This window comes from Lonchura striata, chromosome 2 (genome assembly GCF_050655825.1).
Source record: "Lonchura striata isolate lonStrDom1 chromosome 2, ASM5065582v1, whole genome shotgun sequence".
Lineage (NCBI taxonomy): Eukaryota > Metazoa > Chordata > Aves > Passeriformes > Estrildidae > Lonchura > Lonchura striata.
The window spans coordinates 36,965,204-36,990,786 of NC_140704.1; the positions used below are offsets into that span (position 1 = coordinate 36,965,204).

Sequence of the window (25,583 nt, forward strand, 5' to 3'; positions counted from 1 at the left end):
TCAAGCATTGGCTGATTGCACTGTTCAGATGCCACATGGCCTCAAATTACAAAAAAATCCTATATTTGTGAGCTTGCAGCTTGGAAGGAAAAAGTGAGACCTCGTGGTCTTTTAGTTTACATAGGTTCTTCCATTGAACGTGCACCTTGTCTCCATTCCTTTCCCACCCCTCCTTCAGTGTCCAGTTACATTATTAAAAAAGGAAAATAACTAGAAAGAAACACATTCAAGGTGGGGTTTGATTTTAGTCATTCCTCTTGCAGTGGTTTTACTATAGAAGAAGTAATATTACATATTGGTGAATTTTATAGAATTCTCTGTTTTCATTGTATATATCACTGCATACAATTATATATCTGAGCAGCTTACTGTGTTCTATCACAGAGAAGAATTTGGAAAAACTTAAATTGTGCATTAGAGGGAATTCATACAAACTGTATTGTTGACTTTTTTTTTCCTGTGGTTTTTTTTTTTTTTTTCTAGAGAGGCTTTTTGGGATTTTTTTTTTTTTTGGTAGTAAAAAGGCATATATTTATTCATGTTTTTCCTGGAATGTATCAGTGTTAAAATTTCTCAAAATAGCACATCTCATCAAGAGGGTAAGAAAAATCAAAGGGAATTATTTCCAACAGTAATGTGGTGCTCCACTAAATCAGGCCACTTCTGCAAAAGTGGAAACAAATAATTTTACGGATTTTCTCTTTTTCAAAATTTTTTTCCTTCTTTCGGACAGCTTTTAAAAGACTTCCCAGATGAGCTGCGTTCAGACATCACCATGCACTTGAACAAGGAGATTTTGCAGCTTTCCCTTTTCGAGTGTGCCAGTCGTGGTTGCCTCAGGTCTCTGTCTCTGCACATCAAAACCTCCTTCTGTGCTCCTGGGGAATACCTCCTCCGGCAGGGAGATGCCCTGCAAGCGATCTACTTTGTGTGCTCAGGTTCCATGGAAGTCCTGAAGGACAGCACTGTGCTGGCAATCCTTGGTATGTTCACAATCATAGACTCAAAGAGGAAGAATTGTCCCCCAGTGCAGGAGAACCTTCACTACTAACTGGTGGCTTAGTGTGTCCTAATTGTCTGATGAGAAAGAATTTGTTTAGTTTTAATCTACAATACCTATTCTATGTACACTATGTACAGTTTTGTGTTTTCTTTTTTTTAGTTTGAACTTCCTTATATTTTGACATAAGGAGCATTCAATTGCCAGATCATTAGCTGTGCAATATTTCACTTCTGATTTCCTTATATTTATTCTCTCTTCTTTTCATGTAGACAGGTCCTTGTAACCTTTTCACACAACTTGCTGCTTTCTGCTATATTTGGTGGTGGTACTGACAGCTCAAAGAACATTGGTCATCAGTTCTTAAATCTTTCATGAAAATTAGTGGCCAGACAATGCTCCCACTAATGGTCCCAAATGAAAGAAAGTAATAAGAGCCATTCTTAGGCACTTGCCAATGAGCACCCTTTGCAGAAAAGCCATGTGGTGAAAAACAAGCATTGTTGGCTCTGGTCCCCAATTTACTTCATGCTAGCTGATGCTGCCTGCAGTTATCTGAGTATATGGGAAGTGAGAAAGGCCAGAAATTCTGTTTTAATACATTTTTAGTTGTTGTTTGCAAGATTACTGTTTTTACTTATTAAGGTTTAAGCATCTCTACCTATAAATTTCTGTGATTTGCCTCAATCTAAGTCTTACTAAAGAAATTATCTTGATCTTCAGCTAAAGGATGATTAGACCTGTCTCAGTTAATGTTTATGAAGCTTTTGGCAAAACAAAGTATATATTTTACTCTAAAAGTAAAATCATATAATTATTTTATTATGATTTTGATATCTGTTTAGACTTAAATGTATTCTTTTTAAAAAAAACTTTTAATATTCTTCTAAAACAGAGTTAAAAAGAACATTTCCTTTTTTGCTTTCCTTCTTGTTTTGTGGGATTGCACTAGACTGTTGATAATAGAAGCTTCTGCTCTTCTATAATTGAATTTCCTTTATTTTACTAGAATGCATTTGATTAGTCTTTTTTAGAAAATAAATGTGATACAGGTCCTATTTGTTTCAGAACTTTTAATTATATTAGATTGACAGTCCACATCACTCCATCGCTTGTTTTTTTCTAGGAAGTTTAAGAATCTCTTGATTTCATTGTATCACATAGATCAAAGATATAAAATATGACTTATAATAAAACATAAGAGAAAAGACAGCAAAATTTCAAGAGGTAGTCCCATTGGAACTATGATTTCATTAATGATTCCATCTTCAGGTACTTCTGAAAGTACTAATTAAAGCATCATTGTGTAATGGTGACAATCAAAACAATAAGATATTAGTGGATTTCTGAGAGAAGTTAATGAAATCATAATGCAAAAACCATAATCATAACTGTGAAATAATATTTTGTTACAGTGAATGGGACCTTCATCATTTAAATCTAATTAACACCAGCAGAAGGTGAATGCATTAAACACGTAGGTCCCTATGAGAAATTGTGTTGCTGATGTCATGTAAATTCTAGACAGCAGTTTTTTTCCTGACAATGCTGAGTTACTTGCAGTTCCCAGAATATTTTATAATTCTGTCCTGATTCTAATTCTAGTGGATTAGTTTTTGTTTACTGAACCATTCTCACTAACAAGCAATGCAGCGACAACTCAGTGAAATGCTCTCATTAAATACATCTTCGCTTCCTCTAGAGACTATTACTTTAATAATGATGATTAGGATACATTTTATGGTAAAATACGTTTTCATATGATTTATGTACTATTTGAGCATATAGCTTTGATTTATTGAAAATATTAGCTATAAGTTATTTGAAAAATATCCATAACGAGAACATTCATAACTTTAACTACATGTCCCTTATTTACTGAAAAACAGATGTGTCTGTGAAAAACATGTATATATAAGCTTGTTATCCAATTAAAGAAAAAAGAAAAGAAGTACTAAGAATAGCTGAAATGTTATGTAACAAATGTTGGCATTCAAGGTAGAATCATTTACTCACTTCATTAATTCTTCATGAAACTTCAGGTTACTACCTACTTCATGATTTTAATTTGAAAAATAAACATATATTAGCACTACCAGATCAATTTTGGCATTTCAAGCCTGAAAATACTTCAAAATTTTAACTACAATCCAATAAAAATCTAACATTTTCCCAAAATCTTTATGCAATATGGATACTAATACAGTTCATATATCTAAAATGTTTCTAATTAAGATGTTTAAGGATCAGTTTTGGTATATTTGAAATATTCTTTCCCTAGTCCACCTAGACAGACAGCAATAAATTAACACTGACAGCCCTTTGCTTAATATAATAGAAGAAATGTAAGAAATTGTTGATATTTGCAGTAAAATGTAACAGTGTATTACTGCTTAACTTTATGCTATATTTTATTACGTAGAAATACATGTTGTATTGAGCAAAGACAGATGTTATTACCTATCAAATTTCTCTTTCCCAGACTGACCTAATCTCATACCAGTTCTCAATCATACTGAGATTTTTAAGAGACAACAAAGTAGCATTAATGTGTGTATATTCCTAGCATAAGAGAAAATCCCTCCCTACCTTGAGTTTATAATAAGTATTTTTGAGAAAGTGAAACTATTCTATTTGAGAAGGTTCAGGGATGGCTGACTGATTTGTTTAACTTACTCTGCAAGCTGACAATTTCCTGTGTAATATATGGTTGGAATCACATGCTGGGTGGATTTTCCAACGTGACAGTCTTATAATTAATCACAGAATAATGTAAGATTGAAGGGAACTCCAGACCTTCAGAAACTACCCAACTTAAACCTGCTTAAAAAAGAGCAAATTTATCTCAGAGTCATAGAGGCTATGTCCAGGCAAGGATGCTGACAATTTCACAGCCTCTTTGGGCAGACTGTTCCACTATTTCTTGATTTTCATTTCCTGATTTATAGTGAGAATTTTATTACACACTGTGCCCAGTACATCTTGTTGCCCCATGTACTCTGAAGAGAAGTTTACCCCTGTTTTCTCTACAATTTTCTGCTGGGCTGTTGAAGAGAGTAATAATAGCCTTCCTTTGCCTTTTCTTTTTAAGATGGAGCAATAGCCAGGTTTTTCAGCCTCTTCTCATAAATTATATTCTTTAGACTCTGATTCTTGGTAGTCTCTTTTTGACTCACTCTAATATGTCAATATTATGTCTTCTATTGGGAAACCCAATAGTGGACACGGTGCTCCAGATGAGGTATGACAAATAGAGGGAAAGAGTCATTTACTGGACTTGCTGGCTCCGCTCTTGCTGATGCTGCACAAGAAGTCCTTGAACTTCTTTGCTGCAAGGACACATTGCTGTCTCACATTCAGCTTGTCCACAAGGACTCCCAGGGCCTTTCTTGCAGATCTGCTGCCCAGCTGGTCAGTTCCCAGTCCATACTGCTGTAGGGAGGGTTTTCATCTGGGGTACAAGACTTGACATTTGGTTTTGTTGAACTTTATGATAATTCTAGCAGACATTTTGTCTTTCATTGAGGTTCCCCTTGCATGGCAACTTTGTCCTTCAGCGAATCAACCAATTCCCCCAGTCTGGTATTGCCCATGACTTGCTGACAATGCACTCCATCCCACTGTCCAGGTCTTTAATGAAGACCATCTCCTATAACTTTTGGGGAAAACCTATGGTTCAATGACTACACTGTGGAATTTGTAGCTCAGCTCAGATGTTTATGCAAGCTTTTAATTATGAAATTTCTGTGCTCCTCAATATGGAGCACAATGGTCAATTGAGGATTTTATTAATACAGCCAGTGTTCTAAAGCAGTCGCGCTCATAAATGAAAAAAAAAACAAAAACAGCACAAGGATTCTGTCTTAAGCCATTTTTTCTTATTGACAGAAACATTAAAGTGCTACCTTAACAGAAACATTAAAGTGCTACCTTAACACCAGCATGTTTTAAGACACACACAAAACCCCCTGACAACATATTTTTTGAAAAATAATTGCACCTGCTATTAGTTACTGGTGTAAATCTTCATTTTATGCATATTTACTTCATCTCTCCCTTAAGTCAAGCAGCCAGTTACCTGTCTGGAAATTAGTTTTTGTACCTCCAATGAATTGTGTATAAGTTTGCACCTGCAAAAAAGAGAGGGGGAAAATTGACTATGATTCTTTAGCATGTTATTAATTAAACAAGTCATTAGTAACAATGGAATTTCAGGTTCAGGTATAGCAATTATATTAAACAGCTTTATGATTCAGAAAAGAAGTAAAGAATGTATGCTTTGAAGATAATTATTTTTGTATTCTCTTTTAGGTAAAGGAGATTTAATTGGAGCAAACCTATCCATTAGGGATCAAGTTATTAAAACAAATGCAGATGTTAAAGCTCTAACATACTGTGACCTCCAATGTATTATACTCAAAGGTCTCTTTGAAGTGCTCGACCTTTACCCAGAGTATGCTCACAAGTTTGTTGAAGACATCCAGCATGATCTCACTTACAATCTAAGGGAAGGCCATGAAAGTGATGTAAGTATCTTTAAAGGTCTCTGCAGTTATTGTAATCTTTCAGGTGTTTCACATACCTCAGTAATTTCCTATAATTTTGTCACAGTAAAGAAATAATACACAGATTATGTTAAAAAATTATACTGATTCCATTTGTTTGATAATTCAGATATTACCTACATGAATTTTTTATCAGTTGGTCAGATCATAAATATCAAACAACCTCTCTGCTTCTAATTTTCCATAACAAACATCATCCATGAAAGAAAATTCTTTGGTTTTTTAATATTTTTGTTTATGTCTAAAAATAATTCATAATTACGTAAGCTATGTTTCCAAATAGAGGTTTTTAGACATACCTTTTCTAGAAGCTCATGTGCCAGCCTAATGAACATTCATTTCATAGATCATTGGTTATTGCTTTTAGGAAAGAATGTTATCACACTCACTAAAAATGAAAATCAGTTTTTTCTCATACACTGCAATTAAAATGTGCTTTTCCACTTAAATGAATACTTTATTTTGGAAAAAAAATAAGGAAAACAAACAAAAATCCCAAGGAAAAACAAAACAAGAAGAAATTCCAGATAAAGCATTCCTGAAAGGCTTCAGTACAGACTCACCAAAGTACTTTCACTGATATTATATAGAAAATATGTATATTCGGATTTTAATAGTGAAAAGATTTTATGACAGCTCTCTTTTTCTGACTTTATTGTGTGCTCAAAGACAGTCATAGACAAACTTTCAAGTTGGTGGTTAACAGTTCAGGTGTTTGTTTTGTTCTTCTCCTAACAAAGTGAGAAGTAATATTGGAGAAACATGAATTTTCACTAGGATGCACTCAAAGCAGGGGACAAATATAGTGCCAAGGAAGAGTGCACCAAAGTACTTTTCAGTGCAAAACCTCCATGAGTTTGAAATATGGGCTGATTTTTCTACATAGCTTCCTATTAGATGTACTTTGGCACCAGTGTTTCCACAGCAACACTCTATTAAACCATTGCAGCAGAAAGGAGTCCATATATAAGTGTGTACTTCTGGAGAGGAAAATAACCAGGATATCTCATTTGTTTGTCTCTTGAAATGTCTCCAAACTTTCTGCTGCTAAAAACAGCAGCTGAGAGTACACAGCTGTTTTGAGAGTGTGGTGATCAGTTTGTATAACACTTTTCCCTCAGGGAGGAATGTTTGATCTGAAAAGGAGTAAAACTCCATGAGTTTGAAGATTATTGCATTCCCCACTATAGTTTCGTCATGGAACTTGATGGATCCCCTTCATGCTTTTCTGTATGGTGACAAATCTGGGGATCACCCTCTCAGCTGCATTCAGGTTTTATAAGTTCAGGGACAACTCTGCCCAATTAAAGTCAGCTGGGTGCTGTACAGACCCTCTGCTGAGAGCAAGCCTACGGCAGCCTTGAAGGCGAGTGTTTCTCAGGCTGTCTGAGGAGGATGGAATAAAACAATGTGGGACACATCCAAGTAACTTTTCTGCTTTAAAGTAGAAAATATTTAGAGCGTTTTTGAATATATGTCATATATTCATTGTCTAATCTGTTATCTTAAAATTAAGGAAATAGATATCCTGATATGTAATACCATCCAGTGTCACAGACAGATAAACAGAATCCAAGAGAGATTATGAGTGTTGCTTTTGCATACATCCTCTGCTTAACTATGCCCTCTGCTACTATTTCTCTTGCAGTACAACACCTCATTTTTTCCCCAACGATTTTACTTACCAATAAGGATAAACAGCATAAATAAGGAAGCCAAAAATTGTACCACCACAAAAGCAGGGTTTGAAAAATGAGGAGAGATATCTATGTCAGTAGCAAGTGTGCCTGGTCAACCACTCACTTTGCTTCAGCAGGAAAATACTGTGTCTTTGCTGCAGCTGGAATATACTTGTAAACAGAAGTAATTGGTCTTATCTGATGGTTGCTCTCAGAGAAAAGTAAGAAGGAAATTTTCAGATGTACAGTTTGTGGGTATGTTAATGTGACCCTTTGCTTCTTTTTGGTTTTTGGTTTATTTTAAATATAGCACTTGGGAATGGTGTTATAGGAGAGCTTGTCAGCTAGGCCTCTGTATCTGGATTCCCTCTCCCGTACAGGGAGATTTTACTTTTGAGAGTGTCTGTGACTTCTGCAGCTTTATGGGATTTTTGGGTTTGGAGAACTTTTCCATAGTTAAACAGTAGAGCTATTCATTTGAATAAGCCTGGTTTTCACTCTCTTTTTCTTGGCTGTTCTAAATGACTGTAAATCTGTAGCTGAATGTGAATTTAATACTTATGAATCACCATCAGTATTTAGGGTCAGGTGAACTGTAGGGTGTAAAAACATTAAATTCTCTACTATGACTTGTGAGGTCTCTTTCAGTCTTGACCTAACATGTTATTGCATTTTCAGCCAAAGTCCACAAAATCTACTGTAGGTTGAAGATTTATTAAAACCTTAAGCCAGCATTAAAAAGCTGAGAATGAATAAGAATTTATTCCTAGTTCTTCACTATCCCCTTTCCACCTTCATTATTCTAATTAAAATTGAATCAGAGATTTGAACTGAATTAGAAGCACATGGACAAAAAAGGGGTCGGAAGTCATCTGTAGTCTCCTTCTCTAGAAATGTCAAAATTGGATACTTGGAAGATTACATATCTTCCCTACACAAACACAAAAAGGAAGTATTTTAAATTTGTTTTCTTGGTTCATTTGCAAGTCTAAGAGGGTATATAATGATGTGGTTCATCTGCACTAAACTGCAAGTAATGACTGTGGAAAAGGCTCAAGAACTTCCATAGTTGTGTCTCTTTCCAGTAAAATGAGATGTATCCAGCTCTCCCAGTAGCAAGTAGAAATCTGTAGCTGTCTGGTTATAGCCTGATTGAGAGAGCTGTTTAGCAATCTTGGGAGAAAAACCCAGATTTTAAGCATAGGAGCAGACAACTATTTCAGGCTCTAGTGACTAAAAGTTGGAGAAACAGACTCAAAATCAGAGAGATAGAGTTTGAACAATTCCTCATGATAACTCTTAAACGAGGAATTACTAAGTGATTTATTATTAAAACCATTAATGTGTGTGTTCAGCCACATTGGCAGTGCTACTTTGCCATCTTTTTATACATTTTCATCACAGCAAGATATGAATTAAGGGAATAGACTTTTTGTTGATTTTGCATATTCTGCCCCTTGGTTTCCTTGCTCCCTTTTGATCAATAAACCAATAACTGTATTTGTAAATGTATTCAAATATTATGGACAGTTAGAAAATACTCATTTTTCAGGTAGCTGGAGTTGACATTAAAACAATTCAGCCATTTCAACCAATTTTTCTAGGTCTGTGAATATGTTGTCATAGTAAAGAAATAGTTTGCTGGCACAGATTTTGACATGTGCCTCACCCTATCTGTATAATTTTTCACTATGAATTACAGATTGCATATGTATTAGGCAGTGAGAGTGTCCCATATCTGATCTGATAAAATGGAGCACTCAGAAGAAGGTTCTTAAAACATATGTGACTACATCTATGCCCATACATTAATATGAAAGAAACTGGAAATTATTTTGTTATCCACCATCCCTGGAAAATGTGTTATTTGATGCGTTTAGAGAGTAGCAGCAGCTGTTCATAACCCTGAATTATCCTATGAATATCTTATGAAGAACTCGGAATAAGTAAATGTTTGGACAGTATCTTTGTAGGCTTTGGAAGAGTTTATTGTTTCTGATTATCTCTTATGAACACGCGCAAAATAATTTGCAGTGTAGACAATATTTTTTCAGATTAAATAAAAGGCTGGTTAGAGTCACACTGATAAAAAGAGCAAGAAGCCTCCTTGACACCTATACCATCAAGCTATAATTAAGTCCCAAAGGAAGACAAGGCACATGCAGGCACAATCTTTGCCTCACTAAAGCTCTATCTATGTGACTAATTTTCAAAAAGAAGAGGTTATATTCCTGAAGAGTCAAAAATCTCTGTTTGTAGATAGGACTTGTGGATCTACTTTTCTGTTTGTAGACTTAAAAGTAGTGTTCTGGCTCCTATAGAAGCTTTCCTTCCCCTCTCCCCAAAGAAGCTGTTCTCTAAAATGAAAACATGCAGTTTGTGAAACACAAAGAAGGGTTGATTCCATCAATGTAAATGAAGCTTAAGGACAAAGTTTCATGAAAATGTGTTAAATTCCTTCTCCAGCAGGGAACATGCAGTCTTAATGCACCTTAGCCAGGCTCCTTGATAATAAAATGAATAAATAGACAAATAAATTTTAAAAGGCAATCTAGCAACCAAGAAGCTATAAAACCAAAGAATCTGCCCACATCTTCCCTCTGGAAGGCATTGTCTGAGAAAATAGGGATTAATTCTTGTCCTTTGAAGAGGCTGATATCTGAGCTTTCTGGTTCATTCCAGCTAAGCCTTAAGTAAGTATTTTAAAAGCTTGTGAGTAATTCCTCTACATGTCATTTTAACTGCTTATTTGAAGACTTTTATCTTTCTTTGTTCTGACTGTTGTCATTGTCCTTGTAGTCATAAAATGGATAGCAAAAAATATTTTGAATGCAAGTACAAAATTCAGATTAAATCCTGCCCTGCCAGTGTTTGGTTTTCAGTTAGTAGATTACATATTTGACATTAATTCATTCTTGCCTTTTTAGTCATCCTTTTTCTACTATAGATCATCTGAATTTATGAATGCTGCTTTCCAATATAGCAATAACACCTATTACATATTTGATTATCTATTATGCATCAGCATAGAAAGTAGTGTGAAATTTCTGATTTTTTTAATGCATTGATTGTCTGCATAGCAAATAGTATTTCACTTTAAAGAAACAAACAACTTACCATATTTGCTACTCTGTAAATAGTAAGGAAAAAAATAAGGTTTTTTAAGAGTTGTTTTTAAGTATGGCAAGTTTTGTAAAATAAGAAAACTTGATAGAAACCATTACACAATTACTTATTGATGAGTTTAACTTCCAAAGTAAAAAAAAAAATTAAAAAAAAAAAAAAATCTCATTCCATGGGTATTCTCTATGTGTTTATAATAAAAGTCATGCATTGAAAAAATGAATTTCCAAATCAGCTCTTATTGTACTGCCATACTTAGTCACTATTCCTCTACTCCAGCCTAGACCACTGTTCATCCGGCACACTGTAGGACAATCACAGGTTGCAAAATATTTTAAATAAGTAATTTTCATAGAACATTTCCCAAATAATTCCAACCAACTTTTTAATAGAGAAGAGTTTTTTTCACACCACCCAGCAGTTACATAAAATGAAGTAGTTCACCTTAAAGTAAATCAATCTAACTGTAGGGCTGGATAAATTTGAGGAAAACTTGCAATTTTTAAATATGCTTAGAGCACATTAAGCACCCATCATTGTCAGTAGCTTGTCTGGTGGGGGATCATGTATTATTATTCCAGATGTAACTCACTGGTGTTTATTGTCAGTAAGTATAAATCTTGCAGAATCAGAGACCAATCAATGCCAGTTTTTGTGTTTCTACACAATTATTACAGCAGGTAGAATATAGAATAGAATAAATCACCTAAAGCAATGTATTATCTGTATGATTAAAAAAAAAAAAACTATAAAATAATTTTTAAGCTGTGAACCAACAGTTTATGATCTTTCTCTTTACTTAACGTGCACATGGTTCCCTTTGCTCTAATTTTTCTGGTAGAAGCCCTAGGTGACTGATGGCTGAACAGCCACTGCTACTGCCCAAAAGACACCATATATTAATTTTTCCTTTATACCTCTTGATATGAAGTGGAGTCTATAAACTTCTCAACTTCTCAGTGATTATAGTGTAGGAATGAAAGTGTTTCTCATACTGTCAAAAACTAAACTAATTTTAAAACTGGTAACATATAATTAACTTTGATTTCTGATATGTTCATTGGAGTAGGTCTCTTACCTGCCTCTGTGCATGGACTACTCTCCAATTAGGGTTGCTGTCAAATATAACTCAGGGCTCTCACATTTTACAAGCTACTCAGATTTTTCATTTATACTTCTTGGATGATCTGGAATTTTTTTTCCTTCTTCCCTCTCTCTGTCTCTTCCTCTTCACAAAAAAAGTTACTCTATTGCTGAACAAGGCAGCACTCACACAATGTCATTCACGCAGCTCAATTTCTTTATTCCTATGGAACAAGTAATGCAGCTGTACATGGGTGTGAGCACTGGCAAAACCAAACAAAATCAAACCTATTAATTTACCTGTTTTATGCTTCATTTTCAATATTAAATGGATGAGATGCATTTTGGGAATGAGCTCTGTCCAATAGCTCTCTGCAAGATATTCCACAGATCTCCTACTTGTGTTCATGACAGTAATTATGTTTCTGTGGATCTTTGGCTATTAAGTTGGGTGCTAGCTTCAAACAAGGAAATCTGCTGCAAGAGCCTCCTCCCTGTGCAGGGCTGCAGTCAGTCCTTTCTCCAGACCCTCAGCCTGGCAATTAACTTTTTCACTTAATATGGAGCAAGGCTGACCTGGAGCTATAGTGTAGGCCAGGTCTGATGCCTTTTTTTGTAGTCTGGTAGCTCATAAGGATTTTTTAGTAGAAGTTAGTGGTGAGCCTGATGTGTGGTGCCTCTGAGCCATCTCTCCCCCACAAGTACCCCTCAAGGTAATTGCCTCTGTTCTGTTTCTAATATATTCTTCAATATGGTACACTGCTGAGAAATAATGCAATGAAAAAACATAATTCATAAAAGACTGGTTGGCCTTTTTATTTTCTTTCCTAAAAAATCTTTTTTCATTTATAATCTCCTGTTTCATTTCTGTAGCCTTCAGTTATTCTAATATTTATGAAAATAAGGACACAGACACCTATATTGTCTGTTTTTGTCTCTAGTAATTTATTCTTCTGATCTGTGGTCATTTTCCAGATAGAAGATTCATCCCACCACAATTTATTTGAGCAATTATGAAATCTTTTCCATTAATATTTTTTTTTCATTCATTTCTGTATTTTTATAAATCTTTTCCATTTTACACCTAAAACAAGTGGCCAATTCACTGTAAGGGTGAATCACACAAGATACTGAAAAGAACAGAGGAGGGGAGGAAATAAACTATTTACATTAGTCTAGGACTATGTTAGGTATATGTGACTCATCCCCAATTCCAACTCTTTTACTTCTGTGAATGGATTAAGAGACAGAAATTATGAGCTTTACATTATTTATTAAAAGCTTTGCATTGTTTATTAAAAGATTTTCACAAGTAAACCTTAGCACTTTCTTGACAAATAGAAAAAGATTTCATTGTAACTAAAATTAACATGTTTAAATAAGTGATGAATTTTTACTTCTAATTTTAGCTTTTGAGTCTTTTTGAACACTCTCCATTGCCATTCATTTCACTTCCTGGGATTATTACATTCTGCATCAGATTATAAAGCTTAGCCCGAGCGTAACATGTTGAAAAAAATCCAGGCAAGCAAAGCAGCTTATTGATGTTTTTAGACTGTTGTATCAGGAGGGTATAAAACACTGTGTCAAACAATTTTAGACAGGAAAAACTCCTGACTTGCAGGGTATTGCCTTGGAATCTAACTATATTTCTATTTTAATTATACAGGCATGCTAGAGGATAACGTTTTTCCAATATGTCTCAGTATGCCTTAGGGAACATGATAATATTGCTTTTACAATATTAATATTATCTTTGTCCCTACACTGTGAAAAATGGAAAATAGAATTAATTCCTAATATAGCTAAACTTTAAATTATATAAATTTGGAAAATTGATTGATTGATTTTTTTTTTTTTTGTTGTATTATTATTCCTTTCATTTTGTATTGATAAAGCACTGATCTGTTGGGGACCTTAAATTTAGAAGCTCTTTTTCAATAACTTGTCCTTTTATTATTCTGGGTAATATAGGACTAATTAACAAAGGAAATTATAGTACCACAATGTCTTCTATAAAAACATTCGTTCTGAAGGCATAGACTACCTTAAGACACAATGTTTATGTTGGAGTGGCTTATGTGGTGAAGTTTCTACATGACTTGCAGAAAATAACACTGAAATGTGTAAACTAAATGTAGGTAGTCTTTGAGAAAACCTGAGCAAGCTGTGTATCAAACATTACATTTTACATTGATACAAGTGTGCATTCTCAATTTTGAGCTGGTAATGTTTTTAGTGAAACTTTTCTTTACATGTCATAGAGCAGTAGAATAGCAGACCTTGGAAAGGACCTCTGAAGGTTATCTAGACCCACTATTCTGCTCAAAGATATGAAAGCATGTAAAACCAAAAATTATTTATGTAAAAATGCAGTTTTACTGATCTCAAAAATAATACATCTGCACACTTTCTTTTTAATTACCTATACTTTCATCCAGTAAAACTAGAGCTATAAAACCTGCCTACATAAGTGCAAATATAGTTATGCTGAATATAGGTTTGATACTCAAGACATATTTTACATTATATTATTATAATCATGTTATTATTTACCACATCACTGAAAATTTTCAGTGATGCGGTAAATAACAATATGATTATAATGATAAATATATACATACATTTTATACACATATACTTTGTATACATACAGGACTGCATAGATACTAATTGTTCAGAGACAGATTCTATTGCTAATTCAGTGATCATTCCATCATTGTCCAAAATTTATATTGGATTTCTATGACCATGCTTAATTCTATGTCATGCTGCTTCAAGAAATTCAAGTTGTTCTTAAAAATTCTCCATTAATATGTTGCTGTACTCTGGGAGGCACTTGCTAGCACTCATCCCACTCATTTGTGCTGTGAGTGCTAACAAAACACCTGGCCAACATTGGGAATGTGTACAAATAGGCAGTTGACAGTGATAAATTTAATTGGAGAATATTCTTCAATATCCACTTCATTGTCCCTCTCTATTTTTCTCAAGAGGCTCTCTGAAGTTAGCTATACATATTTACATAAATACTAGAAAGAAGTTTCATTTGAAGATAAAGCTAACATTACAAACACAATTCCTTTACTGTATCTACAGCCCCAAACTGAGGAGTCTAACAGAATATCAATCAAGGCCCAGTCATGCTAATATTTATGAGCCAGTTTAAAACTTTGGAGCTGCTTGAAGTTAATCATATAAGTTTTATTACTTTGGTAGGTGTTAGCCTTTTTTGTAGTTTCTATTATCTAAGTCTTTACTTGACTGTAATCAACCTGTAGGAGTATTAACAAGGTTTCTCAACTATATCTTTTTTCTGCAGTAATCTGAAAGCTTTTCCAAAAATACAACCTGCCAGACAGTACAGTCAGTGCCAGGCTTATTGTCTGCTTTAACAATTCCTTCTTTTGTTTTCTTTTCATCTTATTGATAGAATATTCTTTTTTTTTTTCCCTTTTTTTTTTTAATTCTAACTGCTTCAGTGCTACAGATTTACTGTGAAAGATTCTTTTTCAGAGCAAATGAGACCCTAATTTCTTCTCCTGCTTTGGGGTGGGGAAGAGGGATGTAAACATAGAGAAGTAAAAATTACTAATTATACCATCCATGTTTCCCATTTATTTATTCTTAATATGGCACAAGTGGCAGAGGTATTAGTTTTTGCTTTCTGTATTATCTTTTTAACAAGAAATGTAACACATCCTGTATTGCTAATGAAACAAAGTATAATTTTTTAAAAATTAATGAATTCAATGAGGTTAACATTCAGGTTTTTAAAAAAATATATGAAAAGTAAACTTTTAACACTAAATATAAAAGCTCACACGAGACTTTTGCAACAAAGAAAGTATTCAATTGCAAAAAAAGGAAAAAACCTATCCAAAACTAACCACAAGCAGCCTGTTACAGAACATTAGTACCAAGTTAATTGCAAAGAAACAAAACACTCAGGACAGCAACTTAACAGGAGATTGCAGAGCTCATGGTAATTCACAATTACTGTCTGCCTAGGACAAAACACCTGTGACAGATCTGCAGTTCAAGTTTTGCTGCTATTTCAATGTACTCTGTATTGTGAGAAATATCAGAGAATGCTGAAAACATCTGCTTCCACAAAATATGCTTTCTTTATCTGTCTGTTAAATGGGAGAGATAAAAATAACCCTGAGAAAATATAGTAACAAGCCAATGAACAATAGAAAGTCTTAAAAAGAAAATCAAAACAAAACAAAACAAAAAAAACCACAGAGGGTGGGGATGGCAAATTGTTCAGTATAAAACAATTATATCTAACAAGCTCTTTGTGAGTGATTGAGTCTTTCGTGATTTAGAAGACGTGATATTTCATTAAAAATTTCCTAATTACAGAAACTGAGGCCTGAGCACATGAGGCATTAAGTTTTGCAGTAGTACAATAATCTCTTGTTATGTACTTGTGTCTTTTCCATTACCATACAGTAAGTTTGCAAAGAATAGAACATCTGGCATGCATTCTTGGGGTTTTTTTCCCACACTGCTGGTGTTCCAAATGGGCTTTTCCCATTTCCAAATGCTGACTAAGGACATTAATACTCCACTTTGATTTCAAATCCTTTCCTGAAAATATATTTATCCTTTTGACTCCTCAGTATAAAGAATTATATACTAAAACACATGTATTTTAGTACCAAAGATTACAAGAAAATAAGTGAAATGATGTTTTTATTTTTATTCCTACTTTTTGTGAAGGCTTCAAGGATCAGACCTGCAAACACTGGAAACATTCTATTGAGGCCCAGCAAATAAACTTACTGACTAGGCATATAATGTATTAGCCTCCAATTTAGCTGTGTATCTACATTTTTCTTTTTAGGATTTTATCATTTGAGTTCATCTTGAATTATTATACAGTTTATTACCTGGGTTGGTCCCAATTCCTGGAGATTATTTATAAATGACTACTGCCTCTTGACATTGAAAAAAATTTTCAGATCATCAGCTTTCAACAGCAAACTACTAGTTTTCAGATGGAGAAATTTTATTTTTGTGCTTCTAATAAGCAATGTTAAGGATTATTGAATTTTTTAATCTGTGTATTAAGATATTAAAAAATTGGAAGAATGTAGATTTATGATTCCATACATGGAAGAATTTTATATGAGTCTGCTTTTGGTACATAATCTATTCTTTTGTCTTGCATAATTAAATGTAATAGCTGGTTTCACAAGACATAAAGAGATACCAGGGCTGAAATCAAAACTTTTAATTAGACTCTTTGGCTGTATTTCACATAATTCATGCTAACATCAATCTTTCTGGCTTTTTTTCTCAATGCATAGTAAGTTAAATATCTGTACTTTTTCTTTCAGCAGCCCTTATACTTTGAGAGCTGTACTTCTTTTAAAAGACAGGCATATGAGGTATTTGGCACACTCTTTGCATAAGGAAAAAATAGAGCATTTTGTAGAAGACTGCACTAGTGTGTTGCCCTAAATAAAAGGTTTTAGTGTCCTAGAAACCTCCTAATTATTTACTCTGATACTACATTTTTGAAAAGATAAAGCTATGTGTATAATAAGAACTTCTAATTTACTGCACTTTGACTGGCTTTGTCCAGGTTCTTTTTCATCTTTTCTCTTTGGGACTGGAGCGAGAGACAGAGAGGAGGTGCTGGAACAAGTATAAAAGCAAAATTCTTGAGAATTCTCTCTGGGCACAGATTAGTTTCTTTTGCCAGCTTTCAACTACTAAGCCATAAACTCAGTCCCCTGTTGGGTGTGCAGGATGGGCAATGAGTATGGCCGCAGTGTAATTTTACAGAAGCAATTACAAGGCTCTTTACTGGTGATTTTGTTCTATAGGAAAGATAGCTTATAGGTCCATAGTTTATTGTTCCATAGTTTATTTTAAAATATCAATATTTTCAGACTGAAATAATCCCCAGTGGGTTAAAGGAACTAGTCTGGGGGAACAGGAGGAGTCTGAGAAGCAGCTTCTCACATCATGTGCTCTGTGTTCGTACTTACCCTTATTTTCTGCTGCACGGCCTCCTGAGAACACTCCCTCCCCTCCTTGCAAAAAGCAACCTGCCTTCAAAAATTCCTTTACCCTTCTCTTGGGTAAGGTCCCAAGGCAACAAAGTGCTGCTGCTCACCCTGTTTGCTGTGCAGCCACTTTCTCCCTACTGCAGTGACCAAGCCAGGACTAATAATAATAATAATAATAATAATAATAATAGTAATACAGGACAGACAGGGATCGGTGGGTGGCTGTGGCTCCTGTGCTGAGGAACAGCAGGGAGGTCCAGAAGCAAGGGCACAGTGCTGGCAACTGATCACACAGCTTAAAACCCACATAATGATTTCTTTGTGTTTTCAAGATGTACAGTCAGGATTAGCGAGTATTCAGGAGGGAAAAAACAGCAACATTAAAACAAAAAGTGAGGGAAATCTTCACTCACATTACAAATTACAAATGACAAGTCACTTCTAAAGCCTTCAGCAGGAAAATGCATACTTTCTGAGACGTTTTTTGTGAAGCTGCTAATATTTGGATTTGCCTGGAATTTTAATTAAGGCTGCTATTTAACATTCCTACTGTGCCTAGAAGCCAAGCAAACTAATGTCCCAAAATTCTGGGCACAGTTTTATACTAATATTTTAAACATTTGTGCAAAGCAGGCCAGTAGTAGTTCCTAATTCTGACTTTAATATTTTAGCACATTTCTAGTTTCCTCTTATCCTGAATCGTGAAGATACTGGTTTTTCAGTTGGCATAGATTACAATGCAATTATGTGATTTCAGTACTTGATATCTCATTCTCTGCTAACTCAGTACTCTGTCTAGCTTGGTAAGTACAGAGCACTTATTTTGTTTACATAGCCTCATTATTGCAGTTGCTCTGTTTGGTAGTTGTTAGAGTGCTATTGCTACATTTAATGATACACCTGCTACTGGCTTGGCTGTTATGCAGTAGGATTTCTGCTAATAAAAACTTAGAATATTCTGTATTTGTATGTTATACCACTACTAGTACCCTCATTACAGAACAGTTTTTAGGTTAACCTGAAAGACTTGGAACAAAATAAAAGATTATAAAATAACACACAATTATTATTTTTAAATCTGTGCCTAAAGTTTAAATATTTAGGAGTTCTGAAGACATTTGTCAAACAAACTGAGATGTTCAAATGACTTTCAGAAATGCCTAACTTCTACCTATGTTTGGAAAAAAATAAATTGACTGATGGGTTAAACATTTTTTGCCTTGATATGTGGGTTTAGGAAAGCTGAAAAAAATCTCTCAAAGTTTTACCTGGCAGGCTAAATTATTCATATAAATACAGTATATAAGCTGCCAGAGACTTGCCCATGATCAAGATGTGGACATTCAAATAAAAAGCAGAATTTTCATAACAGATATTACACAGCAGTTCCAGAGGATTTTATTAGAAGTAGTTACTCTTGAAAGTGGCATAATTTTTTCATTTTCCTTTTGCTTTACTTTCTGTGTAATTCAGTTCAAGTTAGACACCTCTCCCTCAAGACTACCTTGCTCCTACTTGTTTGTCCCACCACTGCTTTTGCAAATTTCTCAAAGATGCTGGGGGTGCTTAGTTCAGCTTCACATACAGACTAGGCTGGCACAAGAGCTAAAGTTAAGCAGGGCCAAAGCAAAGCACTTGTTCCTGCATTTCCACCAAACCTGAAAGCACTGAAATCTACCGGGCATGCTTTCATACACATCTACATTTATTCACAGGTTTGGAATCTTGATCTACTTTTTTTATTAAAGTAAAATATTATTTTTTTCATTAACTCACTTTTTATTTAAGATAAAACAACTATTTTTTTTTTTTACTCTCACAGCACCTGTTTGCAAGGATTATCCTTAGTTCAGTGTTATGTCACCATTTAGTTTAATATAGCCATTTTATCGTGAGTGTCTTGTCTTTAATTGACATAAATGTTTTGGTTTAGATGTTTGTATCCCATTGGAAGCCAAACTGTGCAGATGTACATACTTCCTACCTCTTTGGTTTGTTTTTTGCAGGTAATATCAAAATTATCCAACAAGCCTACACTATCCCAGGTATGTTGATCCCATTTTAATTATGCCAAGCTTCACTTTGAATGCGCACTTAATTATAACCACAACAAACTCCTTCCATTCCTTCTTGAAAACAGACTTCAATTTTTTCAGACTGGGAATTCAAATAGCATCCTGCAGATAGTTCTGCCACTGCCCATTTTATGAGTAACAGCTTATAATCTTTTTTCCTAGGTGCTAAATTTGAATTTCTTCCTGTAGCAACTACATTTTAGATACATGGCTACCCAAGCCAAATTTTTGAATATGGGTAACACTCATTCTCTATAGAGTATAGGCAGTATCAGTGCCAGGTTCTGTACAATTTAATCATCATGACAGCCTTTGAACAACTACTACAGATGACAACAAGGCTTTCCTATTTTATAAAGACATGCCTTCTGTCACAGCTTGGAATTCTTACCTTTTCATATATACCTCAAAATAAAAGATACCAGTTCACTAAATCTGTCAACACCTACCAAGAGAAAAGCATACATTCAATGAAAGTGTGTTGTAACAAAATTAAACCTATGCTGCAGAACATTTAGACAGATGCTCATAGGGGCTTAGACTATTTGGATAAATTCCCCAAATGTGTATTTCCACCCAGCCAATCTGACTTGGCCTGAATGTGGGATATCTGACTATGCGGGGTCATCTGAGGTTTTCTATCTAAAGCTAACAGTACCTTAATTATCCTTGATTAAGAGGAGTAGCCTGTAAAAAAAAAAAAAAAATTAAAAACAACTCCTCCCTTTGAAACCATGAAGTTACATTTGGTTTGTTAATTTTATCTGGAGCCTGAGTCTACCTTAGGCCATTCACCTACTACCAATAAAGTAAATTGTACCATGGGAATAAATGGAACTATTTATGAGTTAAAGTCTGACCCTGTCTATGTTGGCATGTGTTGACACTCAATCAACATACTTTTTTACCACAAAAAAAATAATATTGATATCCTATACTGTGCTTTAATTAGTACATAAATTACAGAATCTAGGTCTATGTTGCGTTTAAATTTCCATGGTTCCAACATCAAGCATCTAAATTGCATTTTATTCAAAACCAGACATAGCTCTGCTTTCTGATGACTCAATCCTGAAGCCAAAACTATCTCACTATTGGTGCACTAATAATGAAATTCCAATTCACTTGGAGTGACATGGAAAGTCTGTCTATCATCCCGGCAATTACTTCAGTTACAAAAATTTAGAAGGACACAGAGACATTGGGCTTGACCTGAACTGGTGTAAATGCCATTTACACTTCATATAAGGTTCCATGTGAAAAAGTGGTGTTATTTGAATTACCAGCCTCAGATCTCTTCTGTGGACTGCCAAGATTCTGGTAGCATAACATTCAAGAAATAATGCCTCAGCTAAACAAAATTAATCTTTTCATGTGTACATATGACAAATGACTTGTAAAAACTAGTCATGTACCCTTCTTGGTAACAAAACATACTGCAGTGAGTTTGCTGACCATGTCACAAGTGACCTGTTTTAATTTGTTTGTATTTTTCTTCTGTCTGCAGATATAGCTGAGGCTATGGATAAGTTCCAAAAGAGCTCTCTCTAATGAGAAATGAATGCTGTGTTAGATCTGGGTTTGCTCCAGAATGAACAGCAGAAAAAATGGTGTTCTGCAACATCAGACTTGGAATTTTACGCTAATATATATTATTTGTTATTTTAGACAGAGCTCAAGGGAAATGGAAATATAAAGAAGAGACTCCCTTCAATTGTAGAAGATGAAGATGAGGAAGAGGAGGGAGAAGAAGAAAGCAGCACTCTTTCGCCAATTGATACGCGAAGCACAAACAGCTCTCAGCAAAAGAAGACTGCAAGCAGCAAAAGCCACCTAGGGAGAAACTTGAAGCAGCTGGCCTCAGGAACGGTGCCCTTTCACTCCCCCATCCGTGCTTGCAGTTCAAACCCCTCAAGAGCCAAACATGAAACAGAGCTCCATTACTATTCCAAAAGGAAGGAGAAAAACCTTAAATTGTACCTGTCAGCACTGACCACCAGCGGCCCACCAGATCTGAGCCCAAGGTAATAGCTATGAATGGTCATTTTCCTATCTATCATGTGACTCATATTAAAAATAGCATTATTTTGACACTATAAGAGTTATTCTTTAATAGTTTATACTTCTGTTCATCCCACATTATTGTAGAAACCATTGCACACTAGGCAGAATGTTATGGCTTTAGAAGTTTATTGCAAACTAAGGTATTTTTACCCATAAAAAGGGCAGTAAAAAAGTGAGCAACTGCAAAAATGGCTATTCAAATAGTCTGGCCTTATGGTATCATTTTGTCTATAATATTCATTCCCCCAATAGCACTATGAAACATTCTGAGACCATCAGAGATAGAAAAATTTAGAAAGCTATGAATGAAATTATACAAGCCAAGAAAATACAAAAAATTACTGGAGTATAGAACTGTAATGGAAAACAATTGCCAAGCAATTTTGGAAAATATTTAGAGCGTTTTTTCATTAGAGACAGGAAATCTGATAATGGAAGTTATACAGAGTTAGCAAATGTTCTGCTGTGTCTTTTAACACAAAGAAGCATCATATGACAGTTTATTGAAGTATTGCTAGTGTAAAATTTAAAATATTTCAATTTCTTAATTTGTACACTACTTGAAAGTGGTTTATGTAACCTGTTGCTAAATTGCTGCAGTGCAATCCTAGTTTTAGTACCAGTTCTTTAGAGAAATCACAAACATATATATATAAAGAGATGCAGTAGTTCATCTTCCAGTTCAAATATTGTCTTCTATAAACTGAAGTGGTTTACATATTCAAGCAGTTCCTTCATTAGAGGCAGAGTGGAAGTTTCAGGAATTTGCCATTGCAAATATGAAATAGCCACAGTTTGAACAATATTTGTTTGACTCTGTCAAAGCACCACTCTATAGAGATGCAATCATAAAAAGGACATGGACGATTATATAGAACTCTTTCCTCCTCATCGTATATTTTATCACTAGAGACGCATTTCAAATAGTACCGGGATACAAAACAATTTTAGTTTTTCATAAAATCAGAGAAATCACAAAATTATTTAGATTGGAAAATACCTCCAAGATCGAGTCCAACCTTTGACGAACCACTATGCCAACAAAACCCTAGCACTGTGTGATATTTTCTCATTTGTTTTCTAGATCTCATATTATTTGGTTCAGTCAGCTATGAGTAAAGGTCATTATCATTCACATAATAAGTGGTAATTCAGGGAAAAACTATTTTTTATATTTTCTGCTGAAATGTAGTCTTGCTCATTATTGCTATGAACTTATGCAGCGAGACATTGGCACCCAAGGCTATTAAAAAATATGAAAATGTATGTTTACATATATGCTTTCCTGTTTCCATTCATAATTTTATAACTGTAGACTAATCCTGTTAATAGGCTGGAAAAGTGGCTCAAGATGTATGTTTTTCAGTCTTCTTTTTTTCCAGACAAAACATTTTCATGTTATCTCCTAGAAGGAATTCATATTATTAGGATATTTAAACTGAGAAGTTAATACCACTTTAAAAAAATAGTCTTAAGTGTTTCCTTGTAAACATTAAGGATAAAATAATATCTTAATTAAAATTCTCATTTACATTTGGTGTTGGCAAGGGAAAGATAAGAGACTGGTTGAAATATCCAGTCAGTGCTGTTCAGAGGTGTATAACCACAGTTTCTCAAGAAACTTCTGTTGTGGATGTTTCTGTGAGGAAACTAACTAGAATTCTTTACAGGTGCTTCAGGTTCTTTCATTATGCCCCACAGTGAAAGCAATAAAGCCCACAGACTGGGTCAAATTTTTAAAGAGCTCTTAATGCAAGGAACAGAGGCTAGAATTCTAGTTTCTAGAATAGAGCCCTGGTCAACTGCTTTTTGGGTTCTGCCTATGAAGTGGAAGAGCATCAAAAGGAAGAAAATACAAGTGGTAATAAAGGCAGCCCTAGGAGGAGGTTTGATGTAATTGAATCCCCTTAGAACCATACAGAGTGGGGCCTAATCCCTAAGCAACTGGATAGAAGACGTCACATGTTAAACTCTTCTGACTTTTTTGGCTTCTAAGAGTGGATTTTTCTGTCTTCAGGAGAAAATTCAGGGCTTTACAATAGCTGATTCAGAGAGGGGTGAGACTTACCAATTAAATTTGTCCCCTCATGTTTTCAATTTACCAGCTTATGTAGCTCCCCAGCCAGATCATTTTATATGAATAGGAATATTGCACATTACATGTTTTCCACATAGAAGCCTGGCACTCTCAACTAAGTATTTGTCCTAATATAATTTCCTTTGAGTCTGAATCTTTAAACACTATAAAGAATGTAGCATCTATAAATTCCAAGTCACATCTGAGTAAGCTTTCTCCTGTGTGCTTTAAAGGCAGTTAAAATGTTAGCATTTTATATAATTAGAAACCTCTACAAAAGTGATATTGGTGTTTAAAATTTGCCTTTTGAAGCAGCAAGGCCAAATTACAGTAAACAGGTTTTATAGCAAATTTCAAACAAAGTAATAGTTCTGGTTCTCTGCTGCAGATAGCAGTATAGGCCAAGGCTGCTCAAGCACCACATTTGAGTCTCCTCTTCTACCAGAGGCTGATTAAGATTAGAGTCAAGTCTAGCAGCATCCAGCTGGCATTGTGAACACAGACAGAGATCTAAACCCACACAAAGAGCTAAAAAGGATGAGAATACATGGTCTGGATACAGAGGCCTGAGTTACATGGGTCTTTCAAGCCCAATACATCACAGATAGCTCTGTGTTCTCCGTTCTTTCCTTCCCTAGACATTTCCAGTCAAGAAGCTTTTCTGAAAACATCTTTATTAGATAAAAATTCTAATGTCTATCATCACAAATTTATCCCCAGTGACTGAGAGGCTAATAACTTGCTATCTTAGCCCTTCCAGATTAGTATTTAATTCATATGTCTGCTGTAAGATAGAATGTGAAGCTTGTTCCTGAACAAAACAAGAAATTGATGCTTCATATCAATCAACTGGCAGTTGTATGACTCTTTCATTGACTTTAATATAGTTCTCTTTATATCACAATTTATTTTATTGGAGAACAGAAAATATTCATAATTATATATATATTTTAATACTGTGTATTCATTCCTCCAATACTTGTTTTCTTTGAATTCAGAATTGATTATTGTATAAAATACCACTGCTTTTTTTTTCCTTTGGCTTTCTTGACACTGCAATTTAGAGATAACTGCTATGTATGGGTGGAAATAACTGGCAAAAATACCTTTTCTAGTAATCAGATCCAATACTATTATTAATGTAACTGGTACACTGGAGACTGGTGTGCACATCTTGCCAACAAGATTTCCCTGCCTGAACTAGTTAAAAAGAAATTTAGAATAACTATTTGCATGGAAATGGCACTTTTGACTGAAGTTTACAGAGATGTTTGCATAAATATATTGTGTTCAGGCTTAGGTCTAGGTAAGCCTAATATAAGAGCTTGATTATGTGCAGGGAGATTTTAGCTTCACAAGAGCATTGTGAAGCCTCTTTTGGTTGTGCAGAAGAAAGAATAGCAAAAGATTACTGTAGATATGAGAAGCAAACTATAGTCTGTGTAGTTTTGGATTGGACCCAGAAAATACTGTAAAAGTCATGGAAATTTTGAAACCTCAATTAATTATACTTGGCCTCACATTCCTCCATTATCAGTAATTTTAATTTTTAGTGACTCACAAGAAGTTATGCTAATATAATAGGATCTGCTTTTCTCTAAACTTAATGTTGTGAAAAAGTTACCATTGTTTAAAAATGTGCCTTTTAGGAGTAATTTTTGCAACATAATAGGAACGTGATGTTTATTAAACTGCTCCATTACTCCAATTTTTCTCAACAGAATTGTTGATGGGATTGAGGATGGAAACCATAATGAAGAAAGCCAAACCTTTGACTTCAGCTCTGATCAGCTCAGGCAGGAATCCAGGTTATCTCCTACAACTGGAGGTGAGCGTTGCCTGGGAAAATCACATTTTAGAGAAAACAGTTTCATAACTGCTTTTTGTTCCC

General features: G+C 34.6%; 1 protein-coding gene across 2 annotated transcripts in view; it reads left to right on the forward strand.

Moving 5' to 3' along the window:
- KCNH8 (potassium voltage-gated channel subfamily H member 8) overlaps positions 1–25,583 on the forward strand; it is a 186,575-nt gene that overhangs the window by 145,994 nt on the left and 14,998 nt on the right. Inside the window, exons 10-14 of one of the 2 annotated variants that reach the window (XM_021538123.4) lie at positions 734–983; positions 5,312–5,526; positions 19,483–19,521; positions 21,220–21,575; positions 25,414–25,520. In XM_021538123.4, coding sequence (XP_021393798.1) covers positions 734–983; positions 5,312–5,526; positions 19,483–19,521; positions 21,220–21,575; positions 25,414–25,520 — 967 coding nt within the window. The remainder of the gene's footprint in view (positions 1–733; positions 984–5,311; positions 5,527–19,482; positions 19,522–21,219; positions 21,576–25,413; positions 25,521–25,583) is intronic. The other variant, XM_085568971.1, reaches the window with a different exon arrangement.